Source organism: Melospiza georgiana, chromosome 24 (genome assembly GCF_028018845.1).
Source record: "Melospiza georgiana isolate bMelGeo1 chromosome 24, bMelGeo1.pri, whole genome shotgun sequence".
In the NCBI taxonomy this organism is placed as follows: domain Eukaryota; kingdom Metazoa; phylum Chordata; class Aves; order Passeriformes; family Passerellidae; genus Melospiza; species Melospiza georgiana.
The window spans coordinates 9280903-9306148 of record NC_080453.1 but is presented as its reverse complement, the minus strand read 5'-3'; the positions used below and the strand labels follow the sequence as shown (position 1 = coordinate 9306148).

The 25246-nt window shown below is 61.0% G+C and overlaps 2 protein-coding genes across 2 annotated transcripts; one reads left to right on the top strand and one right to left on the bottom strand.

The window, feature by feature from the left end:
* Window positions 1-317: 317 nt before the first annotated feature.
* TENT5B (terminal nucleotidyltransferase 5B) lies at window positions 318-5283 on the top strand. The gene is made up of 2 exons (XM_058040074.1): window positions 318-494; window positions 4229-5283. The coding sequence occupies exons 1-2, from the start codon at window positions 318-320 to the stop codon at window positions 5246-5248; spliced, it is 1197 nt and encodes a 398-aa protein (XP_057896057.1). The 3' UTR covers window positions 5249-5283.
* Window positions 5284-23879: 18596 nt separating this feature from the next.
* Window positions 23880-24365, bottom strand: TRNP1 (TMF1 regulated nuclear protein 1). Its single transcript, XM_058040073.1, has one exon. The coding sequence runs from the start codon at window positions 24363-24365 to the stop codon at window positions 23880-23882; it is 486 nt and encodes a 161-aa protein (XP_057896056.1).
* Between the last annotated feature and the right edge of the window lie 881 nt (window positions 24366-25246).

The window sequence follows — 25246 nt, the reverse complement described above, 5'->3', positions numbered from 1 at the left end:
CGGGCCAATGGGGCGCGGCGCGGGTCCATAAAAGGCGCGGCGGGGCGCGGGCGGGCGCAGCGCTCGGCGGAGCCGGTGGCGGGCGGGGGGCGGCCGGGGCCGGTTCTGTGCGAGTCCTTGCGGGCACCGACCGCGCTCCCGCCGCGCCCCGCGCAGCCGCCCCTCGCCGGCGCCACTGGGGGGGTTGTTTTTTGTTTTGTTTTTTTTGCTTTCCTCCCCCCCACTTTTAAATTTTCCTCCCGCTCCCCCCCGCACCGGCACTTCCGGCGGGTTTCCGGGCGGTTTCCGGGCGAGCGGCTCCGGCGGCGGCGGGGGCGATGCTGGAGGCGGCGGCGGGGCCCGCTCCGGGCGGCGCGGAGCAGCGCGGGAGCCGCTTCAGCGTCCTGACGTGGGAGCAGGTGCAGCGGCTGGACCAGATCCTGGGCGAGGCCGTGCCCATCCACGGCCGCGGCAACTTCCCCACGCTGTCCGTGCGGCCGCGCACCATCGTGCAGGTGAGGGATCCGCGGGGCTGAGGGGCTGCGCGCCGGGGCCGGGCCCCGCTGGACTCTGCCCCGCTCCGGCGGGGGGCAGGCAGAAAATAAAAGTGCTGAGGCGGCGATAACCGGCCCGGCGGGCCCCGAGCCAGCCCGGCCGGGCACCGCGGCCTCCTCCCACGGCCCGTGCGGGGCGAGCGGAGCCGCTGCACGGCCCGGGCTGGAAGGGACCTGAAATTAACACCGGGGACTGCAGGGAGCCCGGCACGGCTCTGCACGGGACAGCCCGGGGAGCCCGGCACGGCTCTGCACGGGACACCCAGAAATCCCAAAGCGGTGTCCCGATGCTGAGTGCCCCAAAGCAGTGTCTCACTGCTGCCCGACTCCTGCCAGGCCTGGAATTCGGGAAAAGCGCCTCAGCCATGGGCAGGGACACCTTCCACCAGGGTAGCTTGCTCCGAGTCCTGTCAGCCTGGCCCGGCTGCTCCAGGGGGAGTTAGAAGTTTTGGGGGGCTGGCCCCCATCACCCCGGGGTCCCGGTGGGGCTGGCCCCTGCAGCACCCACAGCAGGAGTGCCGAAAGCTGCCGGGACCCTCCTGAGTAGCTCACCCATCCCTGCAGCTGCTGCAGCTTCTGCCGTGGATCCTGCTTGGCTTCCTCCCCTCTTACCTTGTTCCTATTCTTCTTTAGTTAATTTATTGCCCTTAAAAGCAGTGAAATGTGTGTGGCCAGGGCAAAACTGGCTTTTTTTGGAGCTGCTTCCACGAAATGGCTTCGTGCTGGTGGACATGTTGGGCTCGTGCTGGAAGAGTAACATTAATTCAAAGGCCGGATCAAATGTCTGTGTCCTTTGATTTCTGGGCACCCCTGGCTGAATTCTCCAGAGCCTGCCCGAGACTTCTGCTTGTTCACGAGCTCCTCTTAGTTTAACCATCAAGTAATAACTGTGTTTAATATTAAACTAACAATGTGGCTCGAATGAGCTGATGCATATTCATATTTGGGAGGCGACTTCATTCCTCAGTAATGACTCATCAAATGTAAAATCGGGCATGTTGGCTTCTAATTAAAAAGCCTATTCACGGCGCTAAGACCCAACTGGCTTTCACAATAACCGGGATTTTGGAGCCTCAGCTGCTTGAGAAAGAGTCAGAGTTGAGCCTGGGAGACGGAAGGTGACATTTGAAAGGCTGGTGTGGGATTCCTCGAGTTGCTGCCGGGGCAGCAGCAGCAGCAGCGCTGGGCTTGGCTGCCCGGGGTGGAACGGCAGAGGGTGAGAGCTGCAGGCAGGAGCAGGCTGCCCTGGCTGGGCAGCCCCGAGCCCTGCAGCAGCTCGTGGGGCTGCCCAGAGGATGCTGCCAGCAGCAGCCTCCAGCACGGGATAGCTGAGGGCTGTAATTGTGCCCGGCCGTGCTGGCAGAGCCGGTGTTTAGGGCTGACTAAGCTGAACAAGTAACCCAAAAGGCAGTTATTTATCCTGTTGTTGTTGTCCGGGGAGCTGCGAGGCGCAGGTCAGGACGCAGCAGGATTTGCTCCTGCCTGGCTGTCACAGTCAATTATCCCAACCACACGGAAGGTGAGCTGCTGTTGTGGGAAGCAGGTCAGCAGCTGCCTAACCCTGCAAATATCCAGCCCTCTGGGGGAACGTGCAGCCCTGAACCCACTGCCTGCAGCCAGGGGGGATGAGCTCCAGGTGAGGGCTGGGGGCTGGAAGCTCCCAGGGAATGGCAGAGTGCTCTGCTCCCTGCTGCTCAGCAGGCTGGAGATTTCTGGGATGGTTTGGGATGACACTGACTGGAGCAATTGGGTCTTTTCCCCGTTTTGTGAATATATCTCACACAGACAGCCTGGGGAACTTGAGTAAGCTTGGAGCCTGTGGGTCTGGAACACTGCAGGTCCTGAGCCGTGCCCATAAAGGGGTTAAGCAAATGTTCTTTGGGGTCAGGAAATTAATCTGGAACGAGATCTTCTCCGAGCACAGGGCCCAGCTCTGCCTCTAAGACTTTGTGACCTATATCTTGTGTCTCTGAGCCTGGGAGCAGCCTCTGAGTGCACGAGCAGTGCTGGAGCTGTGCCCCGGGTGAGTGGCTCCAGCTGGCAGCAGGGCAGGCCAGCAGCTCCCCTGGGTGATGTCTGCTCCCTTTGGGGCAGCAGGATCCATCCTTTCAGACTGCCTGCCCTGGAAAGCTGCTTCATTCCCTGGCTGGGCAGGTGTGGCCTGGCTGCCAGGGGAGCAGCCCCTGGTTCACTGTGCCTGGCATGTGACTGTCACCACGGGCTTGGCTGCCCTTCCAGCCCAGCAGGGATGGCCGTGTCAGGAGAGAGGGGAACACCGCGAGGGAGCTGCCTCCCGAGCCCTGACAGCCTCCCAGGTGTGCAGATACAGGGCATTTGTTCTGGGGTGACTTTGGGAAGGCAGCAGAACTTGCTGGGGGCCCTTGGCGCGGTCACAGAGGGTCTGGGATGTGATGAGGGTTCCCTGCTGCAGTCCCTGACCTTTTGTGTGTTCTTCCTTCCAACAAAACCCATGGAGGGGCAGCTTTGCTGCTGCTGGGACCAGATCTGCAATGCTTCTGGTCTCCCCCGAACTGCTCAGGCCCAGGGCAGCCAAGAGGGTTTGGCCCTTGCGATGCAGCCTGGAATTGAGATTCACATTTTGGGCAGCCAAAATGCGGAGTTTGTCGGGCCTCTCAAACTAGGGCAGGCTCCCAGGGCAGAAGGGCCCAGTCAGACTGGCTCTTGATGATCCAAGTTGTCCATTTGTGTCCCAAGCTTCGGCTCTTTCAAGCCATGGCCTTGCCCTAGGCTGGCTGGTTGGGACTCCCAGGGAAATGGGAAATGGCTGGAGGGGAACACGAAAGCAGGATGAGACGTGGGGAGAGCTTCTGCTGGAAGGTGCAAACCTAATCTTCCTGGGATCTTTGAGATGAGTTAAACTCAAATTATAAGCTGGTGTCCAGATAGTTTATTTTATGGTCTTGGGGGTTATTTTAGCCTCCTGCTTGTTAAGTAATCAGGCAGGTGATTCAGCTTCCCAGTAAATGAACAAAGCTTTGGAGGGGCTGCTGGGTGTGCCAGGACTGAGCAGGCAGCATTAAAATCACCGGAGTAACACCCGTAAGATGAAAGCTGCCTCTTGTGCTTGATAGCACGCCAAGCTCAGCACGAAGCTCTGACACACTGGAAATTGTTAGGATACACTTACTAGTTGGGACATGAACTTGCATACGCCTGGCTGGGGCTTTTGAGCTGCTCTGGCATCTTGATTTGCCTTTAATGAATCCTGACAGGCCGAAGGGATGGCTAAAAGGAGTGAGCCACCCTGATTAAATCCACAGGGACTGCTGCAGACTGTGCTGCCACCTCCTCTTTGGGGTCACTTTGGGGTTGGCTGCTCTTGGCTTGGTCACTGCGGCGGGAAGGGGACGTAGAGGGCAGAGACCACCCCAAAAAATGGGGTCAGGAAGGCCCTCCCGGCCAGAGTGGGGAAGGCAGGGAGAGCAGACCCTGCCCTGGAAGCAGAGCAGCTGATCATGTGCAGTGGGATCTCTAATGCCAGGGAATAAGTAAGTGAAGGAGAGCCACCCCAGCCACTGTCAGGACTTGGGATGCTTTCCAAAGTGACCTATTTCCGATGGATTAGCTTTTTGTTTCACTGTGCTGCACTGGAGTGACTGTGTGAGCGCGGGGAGCGCTCCTGCTGCCCCCAGGCTGCTCCCTCCCGCCTCTCACGGGCTCTGTCTCTGTCCCAGGTTGTCCGTAGCCGCCTGGAGAAGAAGGGAATCCCGGTGCACAACGTCAGGCTGAACGGCTCGGCCGCCAGCCACGTCCTGCACCAGGACAGCGGCCTGGGCTACAAGGACCTGGACCTCATCTTCGGCGTGGATCTGAAGAACGAGGACGTTTTCCAGCTGGTGAAGGATGTGGTCATGGACTGCCTGCTGGACTTCCTCCCCGAAGGAGTCAACAAGGACAAGATCACGCCCGTGACCCTGAAGGAGGCCTACGTGCAGAAGCTGGTGAAGGTGTGCAACGAGACCGACCGCTGGAGCCTCATCTCGCTCTCCAACAACAGCGGCAAGAACGTGGAGCTCAAGTTCGTGGACTCGCTGCGCCGCCAGTTCGAGTTCAGCGTGGACTCCTTCCAGATCATCCTGGACTCGCTGCTGCTCTTCGGGGAGTGCTCGGAGAACCCCATGGCCGAGAACTTCCACCCCACGGTGACCGGGGAGAGCATGTACGGGGACTTCGAGGAGGCCATGGAGCACCTGCGGCACCGCGTCATCGCCACGCGCAACCCCGAGGAGATCCGCGGCGGGGGGCTCCTCAAGTACTGCAACCTCCTCGTCAGGGGCTTCAAGCCCAAGCCCGAGGTGGACATGAAGGCCCTGCAGAGGTACATGTGCTCCAGGTTCTTCATAGACTTCTCTGACATCGGCGAGCAGCTGCGGAAGCTGGAGTGCTACCTGCAGAGCCACTTCGTGGGCATGGAGAGCAACAGATATGACTATTTGATGACCCTGCACAGGGTGGTCAACGAGAGCACGGTCTGCCTCATGGGACACGAGAGGAGGCAGACCCTGAACCTCATTGCCATGCTGGCCGTGAGGGTCCTGGCTGAGCAGAACATCATCCCCACGGTCACAAACGTTACCTGCTTCTACCAGCCAGCCCCTTATGTCAGCGAAATAAACTTCAACTACTACGTGACCCACGTGCAGCCCTTCCTGCCTTGCAATCAGTCCTACCCCACGTGGCTTCCCTGTAACTGAGCCAGGACAAACCCCAGGGTCTGTCCTCCAAGGTATTTCCGTGCCTTGGGGGGTTGGGAGGGTGGGGAGGGGGGAGCAAAATGGAACCTGCCGACCTTCCCAGAACTGCAACAAAAGGAAACTTCCTGGACTCTTGCTTGAGTGTCTCGTTCCTGGGATTGTTGGGACGAGCCTTGTCTGCTGTACACTGTGATGGGAAGTGCAGTGTTATGGGAATGACTCCTTATGGAATTGTGGAGGCAACGGGGTGGGTGGGGTGTGTGAGGGGAGACTGTAGAATTACGCTAAGGTAGAGCTGCACTGCCCTGAAATGGATCTGAATTGTGGTTTGTTTTTTTTTTTAGTGCAGGAGGTGTTCTGGGTTTGCAAACTTGTGGTTTCTGCCGAGAGAAGCCAGGGTGGCTAATTCCTTTGAAGGACCAAAGAATCCTGTTTAAGTGCCTGTAACAATATAAACACAACTGTACTGTAAACTTTATTATTTTCTGCGGGGGCTGATGGCCCAGAGCTCGAGTGGGGAATGTCTGAGGAGGAAAATGTTTCTGTCGTGGGTGGGAGGGTCGCAAGATCATTTCTTATCCTGGCTGAGGCCAGAGCAGGTTCTGTGTGGCTGAGGGGTTTGGGCATGACTTGCTGCCTGTGAAGGACCAGCTGGAGCCAAGAGCTGCCAAAGTGGGGCTGCCTAACCCGGGGGGTTGGAAATGCCTGAAACTGGGAGCACTGGGAAGGGGGGAGTGCATGGTGGAAAATGCTGTGCAGGGCTTGCTGGAAAAAAGGCAGCAGGGACCTACACTTGGATTTCTTCAAGCTCCCAAGTCTGCAGTGCCAAAATGTAGTGAGGCAGATGATCTGTCCAGGAGCCTGCCCCAGGCTGCCAAACCTAATCCTGTTTTTTCTAGGGGAATTTGAAATGCTGCTCTTCCTTTTTTTTTTTTTTTTTTTTTTTTTTTTTTTGACATGCAGTGTGATTTTAATGCACAAAGCCACAGGCCAGCTGGGCCATGGGGAAGGTGAGGCTTGTCCTTTGAAGCACAAAGCATCCAGGTCACTGGTCAGTCATTTCCAGCCGTCGCTGTGTCCTCCAGGGAGGTGGACAGACCTCTTCATGCTGGAGATCATCCCTTGGGCAGGTCCCATCTCCAAAGCAGCCCATTCCCAGCTCTGTGATTCCCTGATAGCATTTGAAATTCATTCTCTAGCTAGAAATGGAGCCTGGGGGCAGAAGGAGGGGCGAGATTAGTTGGCCTTAGGGAAGCAATGTCTTGTGAGCAGACCCTCTGGTGCTGGGAGGGTCTGGCTCTCTCGGTGCGGTGTGGCTCTGAAGCTGTTGAGTGTCAGAGGTTTTTCGGGAGGTGCCCGGGCTGCCGAGCCCCAGAGTCTCAGGTTTCAGGGGCAGGCAGCAGGCATTCCCCAGGGATGCTGCTCGGGGACACCACTGCGGCTTCCTGCTGCTGACCTATCCAGTACCTTTACTAACTCGTGTTTTTTGGGGTTTATTTTTGTTTTTGTGACAAAACTGTAATAGTTGGGCAGATTGAAATAAAGACTAGATCCTTGGAATGTGTTTAGCCAGATTGGTACCTTTTTTGGGGTGGGGGTTTGTGGATGGGGAGTCAGGGGGTGGGGGTGGCCCCTGGCATCCCTGGAGCCCAGCTCTGCTCCCTGCCCCTGGCTGGGCAGTGGCACTGACCCTGTGCTTTGCAGGTTTTGGTGCCTCCTGAGCCCAGCCCAGCCTTCATGGCAGCCCCCAGCTCCCCAGAGCCCCGTCCCGTGCAGGGTCACGCTGCTTTGGGGCTGCCTGTGGGAGCCTGACTGTGCCACTGCTGTGGCTTTGAGGAGGGTGAGATTTTTTCCTTGTGTTTGAAATGGAACATAGGTGCCATGTAGCATGTTTTTTACAGGCTGCTCCTGCCCACAGACACACTAAACTGAGGTTCCCTCCTTCCCTTTGAGGTGTCCAAACAGATCCCCTACAGCCAACAGCTCGACAGGGCCACCTACCATTGAGATTGCACTTTGGATTTATGGAGTGTGTGTGGTGGGACTCTTGTGAGTGGCTTGAACATGAATTTTTCTAGACCTTGCAGTGATACTGTGCTGCCTCTTGTGAGGGGGCAATTGGAAGATTCCAGTAGCTTGAATGGCACTTGATTTCTTTTTATTTTTTTCGTTGTTTTGTTTGTTTTAAATGTCTTTTTTTTTTTTTTTCCTACACCTGTATCACTTGTCATGCGATGGGCTTGACATAGACTCACTAGATTCTTTAGAATCTGTTACGAATAAATACAGTGTATTCAAATTTGTTGGATTATTTTTATTTGCTTGTCCATCCGGGTGGTGTGATGAGATGTCCCAACTCTGTTCCCACCAAAAACCAGGCTCAGAACCAGCTGGGCACCTGGAAGGGGGCAGGCTGAGCTTCTGGAATGGATCTGCCCCAGTCCAGAGCAGCTCTGAGCCCTGGGGAGTGCCGTGGCTGTGTCAGCTGGGGGAGGTTTCTGTTTTAAACTCTGTTCTTTGGAGTTGTGCATTTTGCCTTTCCCTGCTGCTGCAGAGGGAGGGTGGCACCAGAACCCTCCCTGCTGGCTTTCCATGGCTCCATCCCTGCTGCTGAGAGCAGCAAGAGGTGCCTGGAGCCCTTGGCTTGGTTCTGACCTGCCTGCAGGGTGGTTCCTCCTGGGGCAGGAGAGGCTGAGGCTGGGGAAGGTTTCAGTCCCAGTAAAAGCTGTGTGCTGGGGAGGGCTGTGTCCCAGGAAAAGCTGCGGGTGACGGGGCTGGCAGCTGGGTGCAGCTCCTCCAGCCCTGGCTGCCCTCCAGCCCAAGATGAGGTTTCACTTCCCCCTGTCAAGCTCCAGGCAGTTCTGGTGCCGCTGCAACAATGGAGCTGACGATGTGCCAGTCCCTCTTTGGGACAGACTTGCTGGCTCTGCAGCTCCAAATCTTCACAGTCCTGGGCCAAAGGTTCCCTCTGACAGCAGGGCTGGGGTGTTCTGGCTGGGCTGGCACTGCCCCAGTCCCTGTCCCTGCTTGGGCTGGCACTGCCACTGTCCCTGTCCCTGCTTGGGCAGGCTCTGCCTTTTTCAGGGCTCATTTCTCTCCATACCTGCTGGGTTTAGAGATGTTTCCCTCTTTCTGGCCCAAGCCCAGCATGATCTCCTGCCCTTTCCAAGTGTCTCTCAGCTATGGAAGCAGCTCTGAGGTATCTTAGTCCCTCAGCTGTCTCCTGTGTGGGTGCTGCTCCTGCTGTGGGTGTGTGGTGAATGAGCTGCCTCTGGATTTGTGACCCTGAGCAGAGCAGCAAAAGCCCTGACAGAGTTGGCTGGGCATTGTTGGGTGGATCAGAGCATACAAAGGGATGTTGGTGGAAAGTACTCGTTGTGATCAGAAAGGAGCTATCAATGTTTACAGCCCAGATTCCCATCCCTCTTTTGTTAATTGTCAAATAAAAAAAAAAAAACCCTATATATTTTCTCACAGCCTGTGGTCTGTCATTATTTTCCTCTTTGAGCAGAGGGGTGATGGATCAGTGAGGACGTGCCCGAGGCTGTGCTGGGAGCAGTCCAGGCCCAGGTGCTGCTGCAGTGCTCCCCTCAGCCTGGCTCTGAGGTCAGGGCTGGCCGTTCCCTCAGGGCCATGAATGCAGTCCCGAGGTTCAGCCCGTGGCCTGGGCAGTGCCCAAGGCTGGTGGCACAGTGCTGCAGGTGCCCACAGCCCCTCTGCTGCAGGAGCATCCAAACCACCCAGCCCTGCAGAGCTGCGGCGCTCCTGGGGCCGCCTGCGGCTGCTGCAGCTGCAGCTTTTTCTCCTGGAAGGACACCTGGCCGTGCTCCAAGCTCACTGAAACGGCAGGAATTTGTCCTGACTCCAGCATGCAAGAAGCATCTTGCTGCAGCCCCGCTGCCTCCAGCCTGGCCCCGTGCCCGGGTGGCACCAGCTCCGTGCGGGCGGCTCGCTAGACCCAGCTCGGCGCTTCCATCCCATTTTATCTCCGCGGAGCTTTTGCCTTGCAGCGTGCCAGCGCTTCTCCCTGGCTGCCCTCCTCCTCCTCCCCGTCCCGGCTGTGGAGGCTGCTCCTGGGCTGCAGCGGAGGAGAGAACAGCCTGTCTGTGTGCCTCCCCTGCCATTTATAGCCGCGCTCGGGGCTGGGCGCCCGCTGCCAAGCACGGGACAAACGCTCCATTGATGTGTCCCTTCCCCGAGGGCTGCCGGGCCGGGCTGGGCTGCCCGGGGCTGGCACAGCCCCCTGCCTGCCTGTCTGCCCCGGATGGCACGGCCCCAATGCCTGTCCCAGGGATGGCAGCACAATCCTAATGCCTGCCCCAAGGATGGCACAGCCCCAATGCCTGTCCCAGAGATGGCACAGCCCCCTGCCTGCCTGTCTGCCCAGGATGGCATGGCCCCAATGCCTGTCCTAGGGATGGCATAGCCCCAATGCCTGTCCTAGGGATGGCAGCACAATCCTAATGCCTGCCCCAGGATGGCACAGCCCCAATGCCTGTCCCAGAGATGGCACAGCTCCCTGCCTGTCCCAGAGATGGCACAGCCCCAATGCCTGCCCCAAGGATGGCACAGCCCCAATGCCTGTCCCAGAGATGGCACAGCTCCCTGCCTGTCCCAGAGATGGCACAGGGCAAGCTGAGGGTGAGGATTCTGCTCTGTCCCTCGCTCTGATCCCATCTCTCAGCCCTGCTGCAGGACCAGCTCAGCCTTTTCTGCTCCACGGAGGGTTTGAGCTCCTGCTGGAGCTGTGGAATACCCTGGCTTGGAATGGAGCCACACAGAGCATCAAGGACAACCCCAATGCTTCTGAGGGTTTCCAAACCCTTCCTGACCTCTGGCAGACTCGGTGCTGTGACCACTTCCCTGGGGAGCCCGTTCCAGTGCCCAGCACCCCTGGGTGTAGGACCTGTTGTGTGCACAGGCACAGGAACCTTTAAAAAGGTTTTTTTTCTCCCTCTGTACATGGAGTATTTGCTCTGTTCAGCTCTAAACACGGGCCAGCAGCTCCGTGATTTCCCTGACAGCCACCTTCTCTCACCTCTTGGATCCAGCCCGGCGTGAGCAGCCCAGGCCTTCCCACCCCTCCCGAGCCACCCCAAGAGCAGATCAGCTCCTGCAGAGGCTCCTGCCTGCTCCGCAGCATTCCAGCCTGCCCCAAGCTCCCGGATCCTGCTCTTCCCTGCTCCTCTCTCCGGGAATGACCCACACGTGCCCGAGCTGCTGCTCGCTCACCGGGGCGGATCCCCGCGCCCGGACACACATTCCAGCCTGTGGAAACACCACGGCTCTGACAAATTTGATTGAAATCCTCTGCTGGCATCCCGAGGTGCTCAGGGGGATGACTGACAGCCAGGGCAGAGGCGTTTCCTGAGGAGAGGAGGAAAAGAAATCAATTGCCTTGTCACCGCAGCCTGGAGGTGTTGCACAAGGGAGAGGCCAAGGACGGGGTGCCCTTGCTCCCCTGCACCCCAAACCCTGCCCGTCCCACCAGGGGGATCAGGGGGATGCCAGGGGGATGCCAGGAGGATGCCAGGGGGATCAGGAGGGTGCCAGGGGGAGATAGTGACATTCCCGGGATGGATGAGGCTGGGGGAACAGCGACATTCCTGGATGGATGGATGGATGGATGGATGGATGGATGGATGGATGGATGGATGGATGGATGGATGGATGAGGGATGGATGGATGGATGAGGGATGGATGGATGGATGGATGGATGGATGGATGGATGGATGGATGGATGAGGGATGGATGGATGGATGGATGGATGGATGGATGGATGGATGAGGGATGGATGGATGGATGAGGGATGGATGGATGGATGGATGGATGGATGGATGGATGGATGGATGGATGGATGGAGAAACAAACAGTGACATTACAGGGAGGGATGAGGGCTGGAGGGCGGGACGGCGGCTCCGGAGCGGGCCGAGGCTGGAGCGGCGCCCGCGGAGGCGCAGGGCGGTGTGAGATGTGTTATCTCTCCCCGTGCAGGTGAGAACTCGCATTTTCTGCCAGCACAGAGCTCGCGTTTTCACTGCCAGCACTGAGCTCGCGTTTTCACTGCCAGCAGCTCGCTGCTCTCCCATTGCCGGGCCGTTCTCATCTCCCTTCGCACAGGATGGGGACAGAACACGGCCCCGGCTGCCTGGGGTGGTTGATCCTTGCCCCCTCCACCACCACGGCGTGTTTACCCTCCTTATCTGGCAGCTATCGAATCCTGGGCCCGGCCGGAGCAGTGTCACCGTGCCTTCAAAGGGGAAGGCAGCGCTGCGGGGCTGTTTGCGTGCCCTATATTTGTGCCTTGTAATCCAGGGAGGGGCTGGAGGGACGGACACCCCTGCAGCCCTCCTCCCTTCCCCCCGTGCCGGCGTGGCTGGAACAGCTGATTACTGTGAGCATCCCTCTAGTAATATGCAATTAGAGGAGGCTTGGGCTGAAATCCCGGCTAAATCCGCGTGTCCGTGCCGTGACTCACCCAGGAGTGCTCCCCTGACGATCCTGGGTGCATTCCTCAGGGACTGGACACCATGGTTGGCGTGCCACTCACAGTCACCCTTCCTGATGGCACTGGCGGAACGGGTCCAGCCGGTTCCTGCCCTGCTCCTCCTTCCTCCCGCAGCCCCGGCCGGCTCCAGGGCCAGGCCGAGCCCCCGGGCTGGGATCCCCTTGCAGAGGGGTTTGCAGGCAAGGCTCGGGTTGGGATCCCCTTGCAGAGGGGTTTGCAGGCAAGGCTGGGGCTGGGATCCCCTTGCAGAGGGGTTTGCAGGCAAGGCTCGGGCTGGGACCCCCTTGCAGAGGGGTTTGATGCCAGGGCCCAGCTGGGATCCCCTTGCAGAGGGATTTGATGCCAGGGCCCGGCTGGGATCCCCTTGCAGAGGGGTTTGCAGCCAGGGCCCAGCTGGGATCCTCTTGCAGAGGGGTTTGCAGCCAGAACCTGGCAGGATCCCCCTTGCAGAGGGGTTTGCAGCCAGGACCCGGCTGGGATCCCCTTGCAGAGGGGTTTGCAGCCAGGACCTGGCTGGGATCCCCTTGCAAAGGGGTTTGATGCCAGGGCCCAGCTGGGATCCCCTTGCAGAGGGGTTTGCAGGCAAGGCTCGGGCTGGGATCCCCTTGCAGAGGGGTTTGCAGCCAGGGCCCAGCTGGGATCCCCTTCCAGAGGGGTTTGCAGCCAGGACCCGGCTGGGATCCCCTTGCAGAGGGGTTTGCAGCCAGGACCCAAGGCCCCAGTCCCTCACCAGTCCCTCCAGAGGTGCTGCTCTGCCCGGGGGTGTTCAGCTGAGATCAGACTAAAACCCCGAGCCGCGGACGGGGGACGGCAGGGCAGAGCCAGCCCTCGCCCGGGGTGACAGGGAGGGCTGGGGAGCGTGTGTCACCTTGTCCCAGCGGGAGATGCTGCCAGCCCCAGCAGCTGCGGGCTTTGGGAACGTGCCCTTCCAGGGAACAGGGAGCTTGGAGCCAGCCTGCTCCTCTGGGCAGGGCGCTGCTGCTGCTGCTGCTGCTCCGTGACGTGAGGAGGGCACGGTGTGAGTAAGAGCATCCTCGGCAGGGCCCGCGTCAGAGCTGAGCTCAGCCGGGAGGGGCCGGGCCCTCCGCCCCCAGAGCGCCCAGGGAGCTGCAGATGGTGGCACTGCTAATGGCACTAATTGCCGGTGGTTACTGAGCCCGTGATTTGCATTATCCAGGCGGGCTGAGTTACCCCATAGGCCCGAGGCCACCCCGGGTGTGCAGAGAGGGACCAGGGGGTGGCACAGGCAGGGACAGCAGCCCCGGGCAGGAGGGCCTGGGGCTCCTGGTGGGTGAAAGCTCAGCAGGGTCTCACCACCCTCACACGGAGGAATTTATTCTAAAATCCCACCTAAACCTACTCCGTTTAAAGCCATTTCCCTTTCTGCCACTTGTCTTCTTTGGCTGTAAAGCTCTCAGCAGCTCTTCTTGAGTGGAAATACAGCTTCATCTTGGCTGAAATTCTGGTGGAAAGTGGGGATTTGGGTTAAAATCCTGGGCTGGAAGCAGAGCAGGTGATGGGAGCTCAGAGGGCTGAGATTGTGGGAGCTCACAGCGCAGCTGAGCTTTACATCTAGGATGCTTCCAGGCTGGTGAGTAGATCTGTGGCTCAGACTCTGAGTCCCGGTCACAGGAAGGATTTAACAGCTCTCAGGAAGAGGGGAGTGGGGAGAGCACATCCCTGTGATCCCCTTGGGAGGGTGAGCAGAGCTCTTTGGGGCTCACCAGGCACGGAGTGTCCCAGCAGCAGAAAAACGCCAGGACCTGGTCCAAAACCCTCCCTGGGAGCTTTTCCATCTGCTGCCCCGGGCTGTAGATCAAACCCGGGCTGACCTGCGGGGCTGACACGGCGAGAGTGGCCTTTGGGGTTTGTTTGATGTCCCTGGGGCTGGCAAAGGACGTTCCCTGTGCTCCCTTTGTTCCGGCCCGGGCAGTGTAGCACGGAGCCCCAGCAGGGGCTGCGCTGCCCCGGCCTCTCCTCCTCCTCCTCCTCCTCCTCTGGCAGCCGCTGCATTTCGGTGCTCGCAGGGATTCCCAGGGAGTCTCAGCAGTGGGCAGGGGGTCAGGGGGGAGCTGTTCGCTGGGCTTTCCACAGAGGCTGAGGGTGCAATGCCACATCCACCCGGGGACAGGGAGCAGAGGGAGAGCAGGATGGAGGAGGATCCCACACGGCTCCCTCAAGGCTCCGTGTGTCCCGCACCGGACAGGGAGCTGGGGAAAGCAGCTTCTCCAAGGATGGAGGAGGATCCCACACGGATCCCTCAAGGCTCCGTGTGTCCCACACCGGGCAGGGAGCTGGGGAAAGCAGCTTCTCCAAGGATGGAGGAGGATCCCACACGGCTCCGTGTGTCCCACACCGGGCAGGGATGCCAGGGAGGAGCTGGGAGCGCCAGGATGTGTTTGCCCCCGCAGAAGGGGGAACGGATGTGGGAGGAAGGTGCTGCTGTGTGGGATTTGGCCACAGCGATGAGTTTGCCCCGCAGAAGGGGGAATGGCTGCGGGAGGAAGGTGCTGCTGTGTGGGATTTGGCCACAGCGATGAGTTTGCCCCGCAGAAGGGGGAATGGCTGCGGGGGGAAGGTGCTGCTGTGTGGGATTTGGCCACAGCGATGAGTTTGCCCCATAGGAGGGGGAATGGCTGCGGGAGGAAGGTGCTGCTGTGTGGGATTTGGCCACGGCCTCCCCTCCAGGCGGCCGCTCCCCCCCTCGCACGGGGTTATCGGAGCTCTCGGCTGGCAGCGATAGCACAAGGACACACGGCCGACTCCTGGGGACACGGGGACCTCGGGGACAGCCTGCGGGCTTTGCCTATCGCGGGGAAAGAGCCGAAAACAGGCAGGGAAAACAAACCCAGGCTCCGTGTGGGAGCCCCGCTGGCATCAGCAGAACTTTCCATGGAAATCGGTGGCACTCGGGGACAAAGCCTCACCTCGGGGACGCACCTTGTCCCCGCATCCTCTGCTGCTCCCTGGTCACCCAGGGGACCGAGGTGTATTGATGGCTGGGATGATGGTGCTCCCCGCGGGAATTGTGGGTTTTTATGGGGTGGAGAAGGGGCCGTGTCCCAGGGCCGGGTGCGGTGCCCACCGGGGCAGCCGCGGTCCCGGAGCCGCCCCTGCCGCCCCCCGGTCCCTCCGGTGCGGGTTTGTCTCGGCAGCCCCGGGCAGGAATGTTTCCCGCTGCCGAGCGAAAGTGGAGGCAGGAATTGCTGGAATAGCGACCGGCTGAGTAACAGCGCTAACTTTATTCTCCAAACAAAGGGCAGTGTCCCTGCCGTCCGTGCGGGGGCCGGCGCGGGGCCCCTGCCCCGAATTCCTGTCCGGAGCCCCCCCGGGCCCGGCCCCTCTGCTGCTCCCGCCGGCCCAGAGCGCATTTCCAGGGCGAGGAGAGGCTGGAACACAGCTCGGAAAGGCGAGGATTCCCCTCCGAGGCTTCCAAGCAGGGCTTCTCCCTCCGCAGCGCATCCCCAGCCTGTCTCCCAGGATTTGGGGGGCTGCGAGTTTGGTGTGGGCCCCAGAGAGCCCCAGGGCCGGGGCTGGGGGCTGCCCTCCCGTCTGGTTTCTCAATGGGGATTTCTCATTTCTCCGATTTCTCCGATGGGGACCCCGGGGAAGGGATCCCGGTCAGAGCCCGGGGCTGGGGCAGCAGCTCCTGCTCCGAGCGGGGATCCTGCCCACAATGCAGCCCCGGGCTGGGATCCTGCCCCGAGCGCATCCCCGATCAGGGATCCTGCCCCCGATGCAGCCCCGGGCTGGCCGTCCCTGCCATCCCCGGGGATTGCTCGGAGCAGGACCCGGCCCTGCCGCAGCCTTGGTGCCAGCGCCGGCCTTGGCTGCGGGGCTCGGGGCACGGCAGCGCTTTCCAAAACAAATATTTGTGCAGCGCAACAACACGTGGGAAAGAGCAGGAGGATTTGCTTTCCCCGGCTCCAGGGGAGGTTCCCAGGAGCGGGACTGGCCGTGGGGGTTCAGCTGCGCCCTGCTCCGTCACTGAGCTGAGCCCTCGGGGTTGGAGCCGCTTTGTGCCCCGTGGGTTCGCACAAAATGGGCCTGAATTTACCACCCAGAAGGGAAATCTCCCTTGGATGGGTTCGAATTTGCAACACAGAAGGGAAGTGTCTCTTGGATGGACTCAGAAAATCCCTCTGGACATAGGGAGGGGGTGTTGGGGCTGAGCTGGGTCTGCCCCGTACCTGGCTCTGCCCCGCCCTTTGTGCTGAGGAATCTCGAAGACCCCAAATCTCCCCCAAACCCTCCTGTGTGTGCCGCTGGGCCGCGTTGTGCCCTGGCAGCCCGAAGCGTCAGAGGCTCCCGAGCTCCCCAGCTGCTGCTGCTGCCCTGCAAGGACCCGAGCCTGGAGCCCCGAGGCCAGAGCCCGCTGGAACGGAGGCACAGAAAGCCCGGGGCGAGGCCAGGGCCCCTCTCATACACTGAATTTCATATATTCATTGCGAACTGGAGCTGCCCCTCCTGGCGCGCCCCTCCCAGGGACCCCTGGGTGTCGGGGGGCTCCGGGCTGTCCCCAGGCTGGTGCCGCGTCCCCAGCACGTTGTTCCCCCCGTGCCCCGCCGGGCTGAGCCAGGGCTTCCCCAGGGTTCTCCATAACGGGAGCTGCTCCCGGGGCCTGTCCCTCCTGCTCCTCTCCATAAGAGGCGAGGCGGGAGCGCCGGAGGAGCCCGGGCCTGGCTCTGCTCCCTGGATTCCTTTCCTGCCCGTCACCGACCGATTTAGTGCCCGGCGTCAGCGCGGGGGGCGCGGGGCTGGCACGACCGGGAACGGCACGGCCCGGGCTGGCACGGCCCGGGGGCACCGCCGGGACCCCCGGGTGGCACTCCCGGTGCTCGGGGGGCGGTGGGCACGGGGCTGCTGTTGTTTCGCCGGGGCTGTTGGTGGGCACGGGGCTGCTGTTGTTTTGCTGGGTGTGTTGGTGGGCACGGGGCTGTTTTTCCGGGGGTCCTGGTGTCCCCCAGCACACCCAGGGAAGGATGAGCACCACACTGGGACGTGTGGAAAGCCGGAACTGTCTCTGGAAGGGAACCCCAAACCCCCAAATCTGTCCGTTCCGAGGATTGTGCTGCTGCAGTTTTTGGGAAATCCTCACCTACAGCCCGGCACACGGAGCCCGGGGATCTCTGGATCCTCCCGAGGGAAGGGCTGCAGCAATAATTGGTGCTTTTGGCAATTAATCTGGTTAAAGCTCTTAATGAACCGTGATCGGGTTACAGGGCTCCTGTCGTGTCAGAGGGCTGGGGATTAGCAGGGGCAGGGAAGGAAGCAGCAGGGGAGGGGTGTCCCTGGGATCAGCTCTGGCATCCCTGCTGCAGGCCTGGGAGTTGGGCTCCACACCTCCCTGTTCCATGTCACATATTGAACTTTATATATTTACTATAAATGACGGTATCAAGGCTGCAGGGGCATCTGTCCCACGTCCCCAGCAGAGAGGGGACAGTGAGCAAGGCCAAGCCAGCCAGCGGCACCTTGCCCTTTGCTGCACACGTCATGCAGCTATTCTGGGCACCGTTCCTCACTGCGCTGCCCTCCCCGGGCACTGCCAGCCCCAGGTGTGGCTGCTGCGGGCCCGGGGAAGCCCTGGTGCTGAAGGGAAGGGGCAGCTGGGGTCCCGGGGACCCGCTCGGGGAGCAGCAGGAGGAAGGGACACGGCGCTGGGGACACGGTGCTGGGGACACGGTGCTGGGGACACGGTGCTGGGGACACCGTGCTGGATCCCGCCCGGGCTGGGGACGCAGAGAACCTCGAAGGAGCAGCTGTGGTGATCCCGGGGCAGCAGGACTGGGAACAGAGAGGCTGCTCCGTGCTGGGGAGATGGGGCTGGTCAGGCAGGGATGCTGAACCCCGGAGAATCCTGGCCGGGACTGCCCTGGCAGTGCCCAGATCCAGCCCGGCCTTGCTGGAGGGAGAAAAGCCTGAATAACCCACAAGAGGCAGCATTAATTACCCTGCTTAATTAATTACCCCATTTCCCTTAAAGGATTCCTTTACAAAAGGATGGACAAATCTCCAAACGCCTGCAGAAGGGGTGTGAGGAGGGGCTGAGGCTGACTCAGACATTTTCTGCTGTTCCTCACCCCCGAGCAGAGGGGCTGTGGGGGGACACCGGGGGCAGCTGTGCCAGGGTGGGTACCACTCCCGAGCCTCACCCAGGCCATGGAGGGCACGGGGCAGCCAGGCTGGGGCTGGGGCACCCGCCAGGCTCACACGGACCCCGTGGCACAGCTCTGCATGCTGCTCCAGCCCTGCCCAGCCCTGCAGCCCCCTGAGCCATCCTGCTGCCAGCCCAGGGACACAGCACCACCCAGACCCTGCCACCCATGCCCAGGGACCCCCAGGATCCACGGGGGGCTGCCCTGGTCAGAACCAGGCAGGATCTGGGCAAGGGGAGCTGCGGGCTGGGCCAGCGCGGGCTCAGGGACTGGGCAGGAATTGGGCACATTAACCTGCAGGGCAAAACAACCCGATTGCTGAGCTTTAACGAGATCAGTGACTTAAGGAGCTTTGGTGGGGAAAAGAGAAGTGGACCAAGAGGAGCTTAACACAGTGAGGAGAGCACGGGGCACCCAGGTGCCATGGGAATGCCTTCCCAGGCCTGGGAGCAGCCCAGAGCCACAGCAAGAGCCCTGGAGCTGGGGCAGGGGGTGATGAGGTGGTGAGGACAGGGTGCCCACCCTCAGGCCCTGGGCAGTGTCCCCAGCCTGGCAGGCCCAGGGCACAGACTGAAAATAAAGGACTTCTGGGCACTGAAAATAAAGGATTTCTGGGCACTGAAAATAAAGAGTTTCTAGGCACTGAAAATAAAGGAATTCTGGGCACTGAAAATAAAGGGTTTCTGGGCACTGAAAATAAAGGATTTCTGGGCACTGAAAATAAAGAGTTTCTAGGCACTGAAAATAAAGGATTTCTGGGCACTGAAAATAAAGGGTTTCTGGGCACTGAAAATAAAGGAATTCTGGGCACTGAAAATAAAGGGTTTCTGGGCACTGAAAATAAAGGATTTCTGGGCACTGAAAATAAAGAGTTTCTAGGCACTGAAAATAAAGGGTTTCTGGACACTGAAAATAAAGGGTTTATGGGCACTGAAAATAAAGGATTTCTGGGCACTGAAAATAAAGGATTTATGGGCATTTCTCAACACACCTGAGCGGGGATGAAGCACAGGGCTGCTGCTCCCAGGGGTGAGGGAGCAGGAAGATGGAAATACCCCGCACCAGGCTCTGAGGAGCCCAGGCTCAGGGCTGGAAGGGGGAATCGAAGGCCGAGGGGGCGATTCCCAAAACCCTCTGGGGCTGTTTGGGGCTGGGATCGCCGCTGAGAGGAGGAAGAGCTGGAGAGGAACCAATGGCACCGGGACCAGAGGGACCAGCAGGGTCGGGACCAGCGGGACCAGGTTGGACCGGGGCCAGTGGGACAACCAGGACCCAGCGGCACCGGGACCAGCGGCACCGGGAGCACCGGGAGCGGCGGCACCGGGAGCGGCGGCACCGGGACCAGCAGGACCGAGAGCACCGGGAGCAGCGGCACCGGGAGCGGCGGCACCGGAACCAGCGGCACCGGGACCAGCGGCACCGGGAGCGGCGGCACCGGCAGCACCGGGGCTGCTCCGGCGGCTCCCGCAGCGCCCCCTCGTGGCCGCAGCGGGGGCGGCCTCGGCTCCCGACACTGTCCCCTGTCCCCGTCCCTTGTCCCCTGTCCCCTCTCTCCTGTCCCCATCACTCTGGCACTGTCCCTGTCTGACCCTGTCCATCACCCTCGCCCCGTCCCTTTACAGCCCTTCATCACTTTTGCACCGCCCCTGTCCCCTCTCCATCACCCTTGTGCCCTCTCTATCCCTCTTCTGTCACCTCCTCACTGTCTGTGTTCCACTCCATCACTCTCACGTGGTCTCTGTCCCCTCTCCATCACCCTTGTGCCCTCTCTATCCCTCTTGTGTCACCCCTCCAATGTCCCTGTCCAGTTTCCATCACCCTCCCACTCTCTGTGTCATCCCCTCCATCCCCCTCCCACCCTCTCCCTTACGTTCCCTGCCTTGCCCCTCTGTCCCACCAACACCCTGCAATAATTTCAGCCCTGGGCAGTTTCTGTCCCTGCCCCTGGGCGCCTGTGCCCATCTCCCCCCCACACCAACTCGCTCCACCAGGCCCAGCCCAGAGGAATTATCAGCGGAAAGGGGGAGAAGCCAGGCTTAGGCATTAACACGCCACATTAATTTCATTTTTCCCAGAAAGTCTGTAACGGAGTAATCCCATAAAGCCAACAAGTGTGGGTGCCGTTATGTAAGGGTGCTGCAGGAGGACAGGGGGTTACGTAAATCCCTCTGCTCCCCGGCCTGGGGCTGTCCTGGGGCCATGGAGGGACCTGTCCCTGTCCTTGTGCCTTGTGCTGGAGCTGCTCTGTGTTTGTCTGTTGTTTCCAGTGCCTGGAAAATGGCGATGGATGCACCCCTGCCTTTCCCCATCCCTTGGACTCCTGGGCCTGGCATTCCCTGGGGCACACAGGCATCCTCATTGCAGCCCCTTGCAGGGCTCTCCTTGCCCTCCCACCAACCCTCCTGCGCTCACGGACTGCGTCAGCCTCCCTGTCCTGGAGGAAAATGGGAAAAAATTGTAGGAATTGTAATGGATGTCATGTTCCAGCTGAAGATACTCCAGGAATACAGAGTGGGATGGGACTGCATCCTTGCTGAGACTGAAGGGTGGGGAGCAACCCGCACACACAGGGATTTTTAATGATTTTGGCCTCTCTGCTTTAATGGAGTTGATTTATTATGCATTTAAGGTCTTTCCCTGCATTTCCTCTAAGTCGGTTCCACTCTAATCAGGTCAAAAGCTGATTTGCAAATAATCACCACAGAAAGGGAAAAAAAATCAAGGGATTTGAGGCCAAGCTGTGCATTCCACACTATTAATTGAAAGCCAGGAGAGATAATGTGTCTCTTCTCCTGGCTGAGACCCCTAAGCTGCTCTTAGCAGCAAACTCTGCTCTGGGCTCTGGGAATCACCTTCCAGCTGGGATTACACACAGGAAAATCTCCCTGGCCCCGGGGAGGGAAAGGGCAGGAGCTGGGGAGCACCAGAGGTGTCAGAGCATTCACAGCTCTGCACTGGGCAGCACAAAACCAGGAGCAGCTCAGAGCCTGGGATTAGAGGGGAAAGGCAGAGCTCTTAGTGTGGGGCTGCAAAGGTGGGATGGGAGCTTGGGTGTTTCCCTGCCACCGCTTTTCTGCAGGTATTGATGTGCAAGCTGTGCCTTGTTTGTCACCCAGGTTTGCCTTGTTTGTCACCCAAGTTTGCCTTGTTTGTCTCCTATGTGAGTTTTTCGGGACAGACATGTTTGTAGGCATATATATATTTATATTTATATTTATATATATATATACAGTGATATCCTGCTGCAGGAATTCTGAACATATTCTTCCCCATCTCCCCACACACTCAGAGGAGGGAAGAGGCTGATAATCAGAGAAATCCACTCTGGTATTAATTACATGCCATTACCAGGGCTTATTTGCTAATCCCCATTCTAATCACCCTCCCGGTTATATTTCAACCAGCACTCGAGGACACTGCACGTCATGAATAAAATATATATCAAAGTTTATTCCAGAGCACGGGCAGCACGGTGCGGGCAGCGCAGCCGGGGTTACACAACAGACCTGCTGTCACACCAGCGGAGGGAGGGCGGCACATTTGGGCGTCAGAGAAACCCCCAGCCCAGCCCAGACCGGGGGGTTGGGTTTTTAATTCAAATAAATAAATAAATAATTTAATTGGTTAATAGCAGGGCGTCAGAGAAACCCCCAGCCCAGCCTAGACCCAGGGTCTGGGTTCTAAATTTAAATAAATAAATAAATAATTTAATTTATTAATAGCAGAGCGTCAGTGAAATCCCCCCACCCCAGCCCAAACCCGAGGTTTGGCTTTTTAATGTAAATAAATAAATAAATATAGCAGGAGGACAGTGAAATCCCCCCCACCCCAAACCCGGGGGTTTGGTATTTTAAAATTTAAATAAATAAATAGTAGGGGGTCAGTGAAATCCCTCCCCCTCCCACCCCAGCCCAAACCCCGCGTTTTGGTATTTTAAATTAAAATAATTAAATAAATAAGTAGCAGGGGGTTAGTGAACTCTTAACCCCCCCACCCCAGCCCAAACCCAGAGTTTTGGTATCTTAAATTTAAATAAATAAATAGCGGAGGGACTTAGTTTTTCCGGGGGATCCATGCAGCTGCTGGGAGCGCCGCTGCGGAGCTCGGCGCGGGCGCTGCTGCCTCGGTCAGGGTCGGTCACCGGAGCGGGAGCGGGGCCAGCCGAGCCTCTGCAGTGCCCGGCGGGGCCGGGCTGATCCATCCGGGCCCAGCGTCCGTCCTGAGGCCGGCTCGGGGCTGCGGGACAGCGACACCAGGGCCCTGCACAGCGTTCAGTCCGGAGGGAGATCCTTCATCCCAGAGAGGGATGCTTCATCTCGGACAGGGATCCTTCATCCCAGAGAGGGATGCTTCATCTGGGGAGGTCTTTCTTCCTGGACAGGGATCCTTCATCCCAGAGAGGGATGCTTCATGCCAGAGAGGGATGCTTCATCTGGGGAGAGGTCCTTCATCCCGGACGGAGATGCTTCATTCCGGACAGAGATCCTTCATCCCGGAGAGAGGTCCTTCATCCGTGCAGGGATCCTTCATCCCGCGCCCATCTCCGCCTCCTCCTCCTCGTGCCTTCCTGCCAGCCCGCAGCGGCCGCCTCAGCCCCCAGGTGACATTGGGTGTCCCCAAGGACGCTGCTGGAAGCACCGGGAGCTTTCGGCGTCCCCGCGTGGTTCGGTCGGTCACGGAGCAGTCCCAAACCCCCCTGGCTGGGGTGGACGGTGCCGGCGGAGCCCGAGCCCCGCTCCCGTCCCGCTCTGTCCCTCCCGGGGCGCTGCCGCTCCGGCGGTCCCGAGCCCGCTCCGCTCTCGCCGAGGCTTGCTCGTGTGAGTCACAGTCCCAGCAGCGTCCCCAGGGCTGGGGTCCCCTCCCGGGGGCTCAGGCGGGGAAGGGGCCCTGCCCCAGAACCTGCTGCTTTCAGGGAGACACGGCCCCAGACCGGGCTGGGGGCGCTGGCAGCAGATTCCTCTGTAAACATCCCCAAACCTGGCACGATCCGCCAGGGATCCCAGACTCTGAGGGGTCTCCCATCCCAGGGAGGTTCCCAGATCCTGCTGGGACCCCCAATCTCATTGTGTCCCCCCAGTTCACCTGGACCCTGACCCTGCAGGGCCCTTCGAGCACCGCAGCCCTCAGGGATGCTCTCCCCACCAAACCCTCAGGGCACCCCAAGGTCCCCAGACCCTGCTGGGTCCCCTGGAGTGCCCCAATACCGCAGGGTCCCCTGTGGAACCCCAAATACCCCAAAGCCTCCCCCCATCAGACCCCTTGGGCCACTGCCGGGGTCCCCAGACCCTGCTGGGTCCCCCCACTCCACAGAGTCCCCAGGACCCTGCCGGATCTCCCTGGCACCCTCAAGGATGCTCAAGCCCTTCCAGCCCACTGGGTCCCATCCCAGTGGACCCCTCAGACCTCCCCGACCCTGCAGGATCCCTCTGGGACCCCCAAATCCACTGGGTTCCAGCCCATCAGATTCCCCAGACCCTGCTGGGTTGCCCCGCACCAGGTGGGTCCCCCAGATCCTGCAGGGTCCCCGAGGCCCCTCAAACTCACCAAGGTGCCCCCGACCCCAGGACTCCCAAACCCATTGGGCTCCCCAGGACCCCCCGAAGGACCCCAGACCCTGCTGGACCCCTCCACAGCCCTGGCTCCCCCGGCTCCCCCAGTGAGCCCAACCAGGTGTCCCTCCACTTCCATAGCCCCCAGACCCGCTGGCTCCCCACGGATCAAACCCCCTCAAGCACCCCAGACCCCCCAGCTCCCCAAACCTCCCGCGTCCCCACCATTCACCCTTCCCAAGACCCTCTGAAGGACCGGATCCCCCCCACCACGGGCTCCCCCAATCCTGCAGGGTCCCCCACACCCACCACGGGGTCCCCCACTTCCAGAACCCCCCGTGTCCCCGCACCCCAAGCTCCCCCGGGTCCCCCCGACCCCCGCAGCCCCCCGTAGCCCCCCGCAGCCCCCGGCCGCGCTACGCGGAGCCGCGGCTGGCGGCGGGCAGGCGGCGCACGGGGGTCCCGGCGGCGGCCCCGCGGCTCCGTGCGGGCGCCCAGGGCACGCAGCTGCGGAGGGCGCGGGCGGCGGCGAGCAGCGCTCCGGGCCGGGGCCGCGGGCGGCGGCGCAGCCCCTTCTGCAGCCGCTGGCTCTGCGCGGCCAGGGCGAGCTGCGCCTGGGCCACGCCGGCGCCCAGGCGGCCCAGGGTCTCGGCGCGGGCGGCCAGGCGCAGCTCGGCGTGCAGCAGCGCGCAGTGCACCTGCCGCACCCGCCCCTCCAGCTCGGCCGCCGCCCGCCGCCGCCCCTCGGCCGCCACCAGCCGCCGCCGCGCCGCCGCCAGCTCCACCGCGCCCGGGCCGCCGCTCTTGCCGTCGCCGCCGCCGCCGGGGCCGCCGCGGGACGGGCGCTGCGCGTCGCCGCCGGAGGGGCTCGGAGGTGCCGGTGCCGGTGCCGCCGCAGCCATGGGAGCGGGAGCGGCGGCGGAGGATGCGGCGGGGATATATAGCCCGGGGGCGGCGCCGGCGGCGCGGCTCGGCCCCGGCGGGGGCGGCTCCGGCACCGGCACGGGGAAAGGGGGTGGGGGACACGCGAGCACCGGGGCTCGGTACGGGCCGGCGCTGCACCGGCACCGGGCCGGGCGCGGCACCGAGGCGGGAGCGCTATGGGCTCGGTGCCGCACGGGGCTCGGTACGGCAGCGGTACCGGCACCGATGGGCCCCGGGCTCGGTACGGTACAGCCCTGGCCCGGTATGGCACCGTCAGGGGTCTGGGCTCGGTACCGGTCCCGGACACCGGGCTCGGTACAGCTCGGTACGGCACCGGCCCGGGGGCGTTACCGGGGCTGGAAAAGTGCGCTCCCTCGGAGGGAGATGCGGAGCTGGGGCCGGGTGGGATCGCAGGGCAGTGCGGGGGCACTGGGGCTCCGGGAGGGGCTGGGCCGGGCCGTCCCCGCGCCGGAGCGTCCTTGGCTGCGCGGCTGTCACAGCAAGGTCGCTGCCACTGTCACTGCGGATTGATTACGCGGTGTTAACGAAGCTGGGAGTGGGCTGGAGGGGCAGGGGGCTGCGGCGGGGGGTGCCACTGCCCCCCTGCTCCCCGCATCCAGAGCCTGGATTTCGGGGCTCCTCCTGCTGGAATGTCATCCTCGGCAGCAGCATCTGCGTGTGGCTGCGTGGGTCTCGCATCGGAGCAGCAGAGATGACAGAAACCAGGTGTCAAGGTTTCATCCCACCCCCGGACTGGAATAAAAGCCTGAGCCAAAAACAAAACCGAGCCTAAATCTGTTTCAGGCAGAACCACATCCAGGCCTTCCGTGGATGTCGCCCACGGGGCTGGTGACATTTT

What these genes read in the sequence shown, in the direction of transcription:
- TENT5B (XM_058040074.1), top strand. Translation starts at nt 318, where the DNA reads ATGCTGGAGGCGGCGGCGGGGCCCGCTCCGGGCGGCGCGGAGCAGCGC. An exon ending in GGCCGCGCACCATCGTGCAG is followed by an intron (nt 495 to 4,228) that starts GTGAGGGATCCG and finishes TCTCTGTCCCAG; the next exon opens with GTTGTCCGTAGCCGCCTGGA.
- TRNP1 (XM_058040073.1), bottom strand. Translation starts at nt 24,365, where the DNA reads ATGGCTGCGGCGGCACCGGCACCGGCACCTCCGAGCCCCTCCGGCGGC.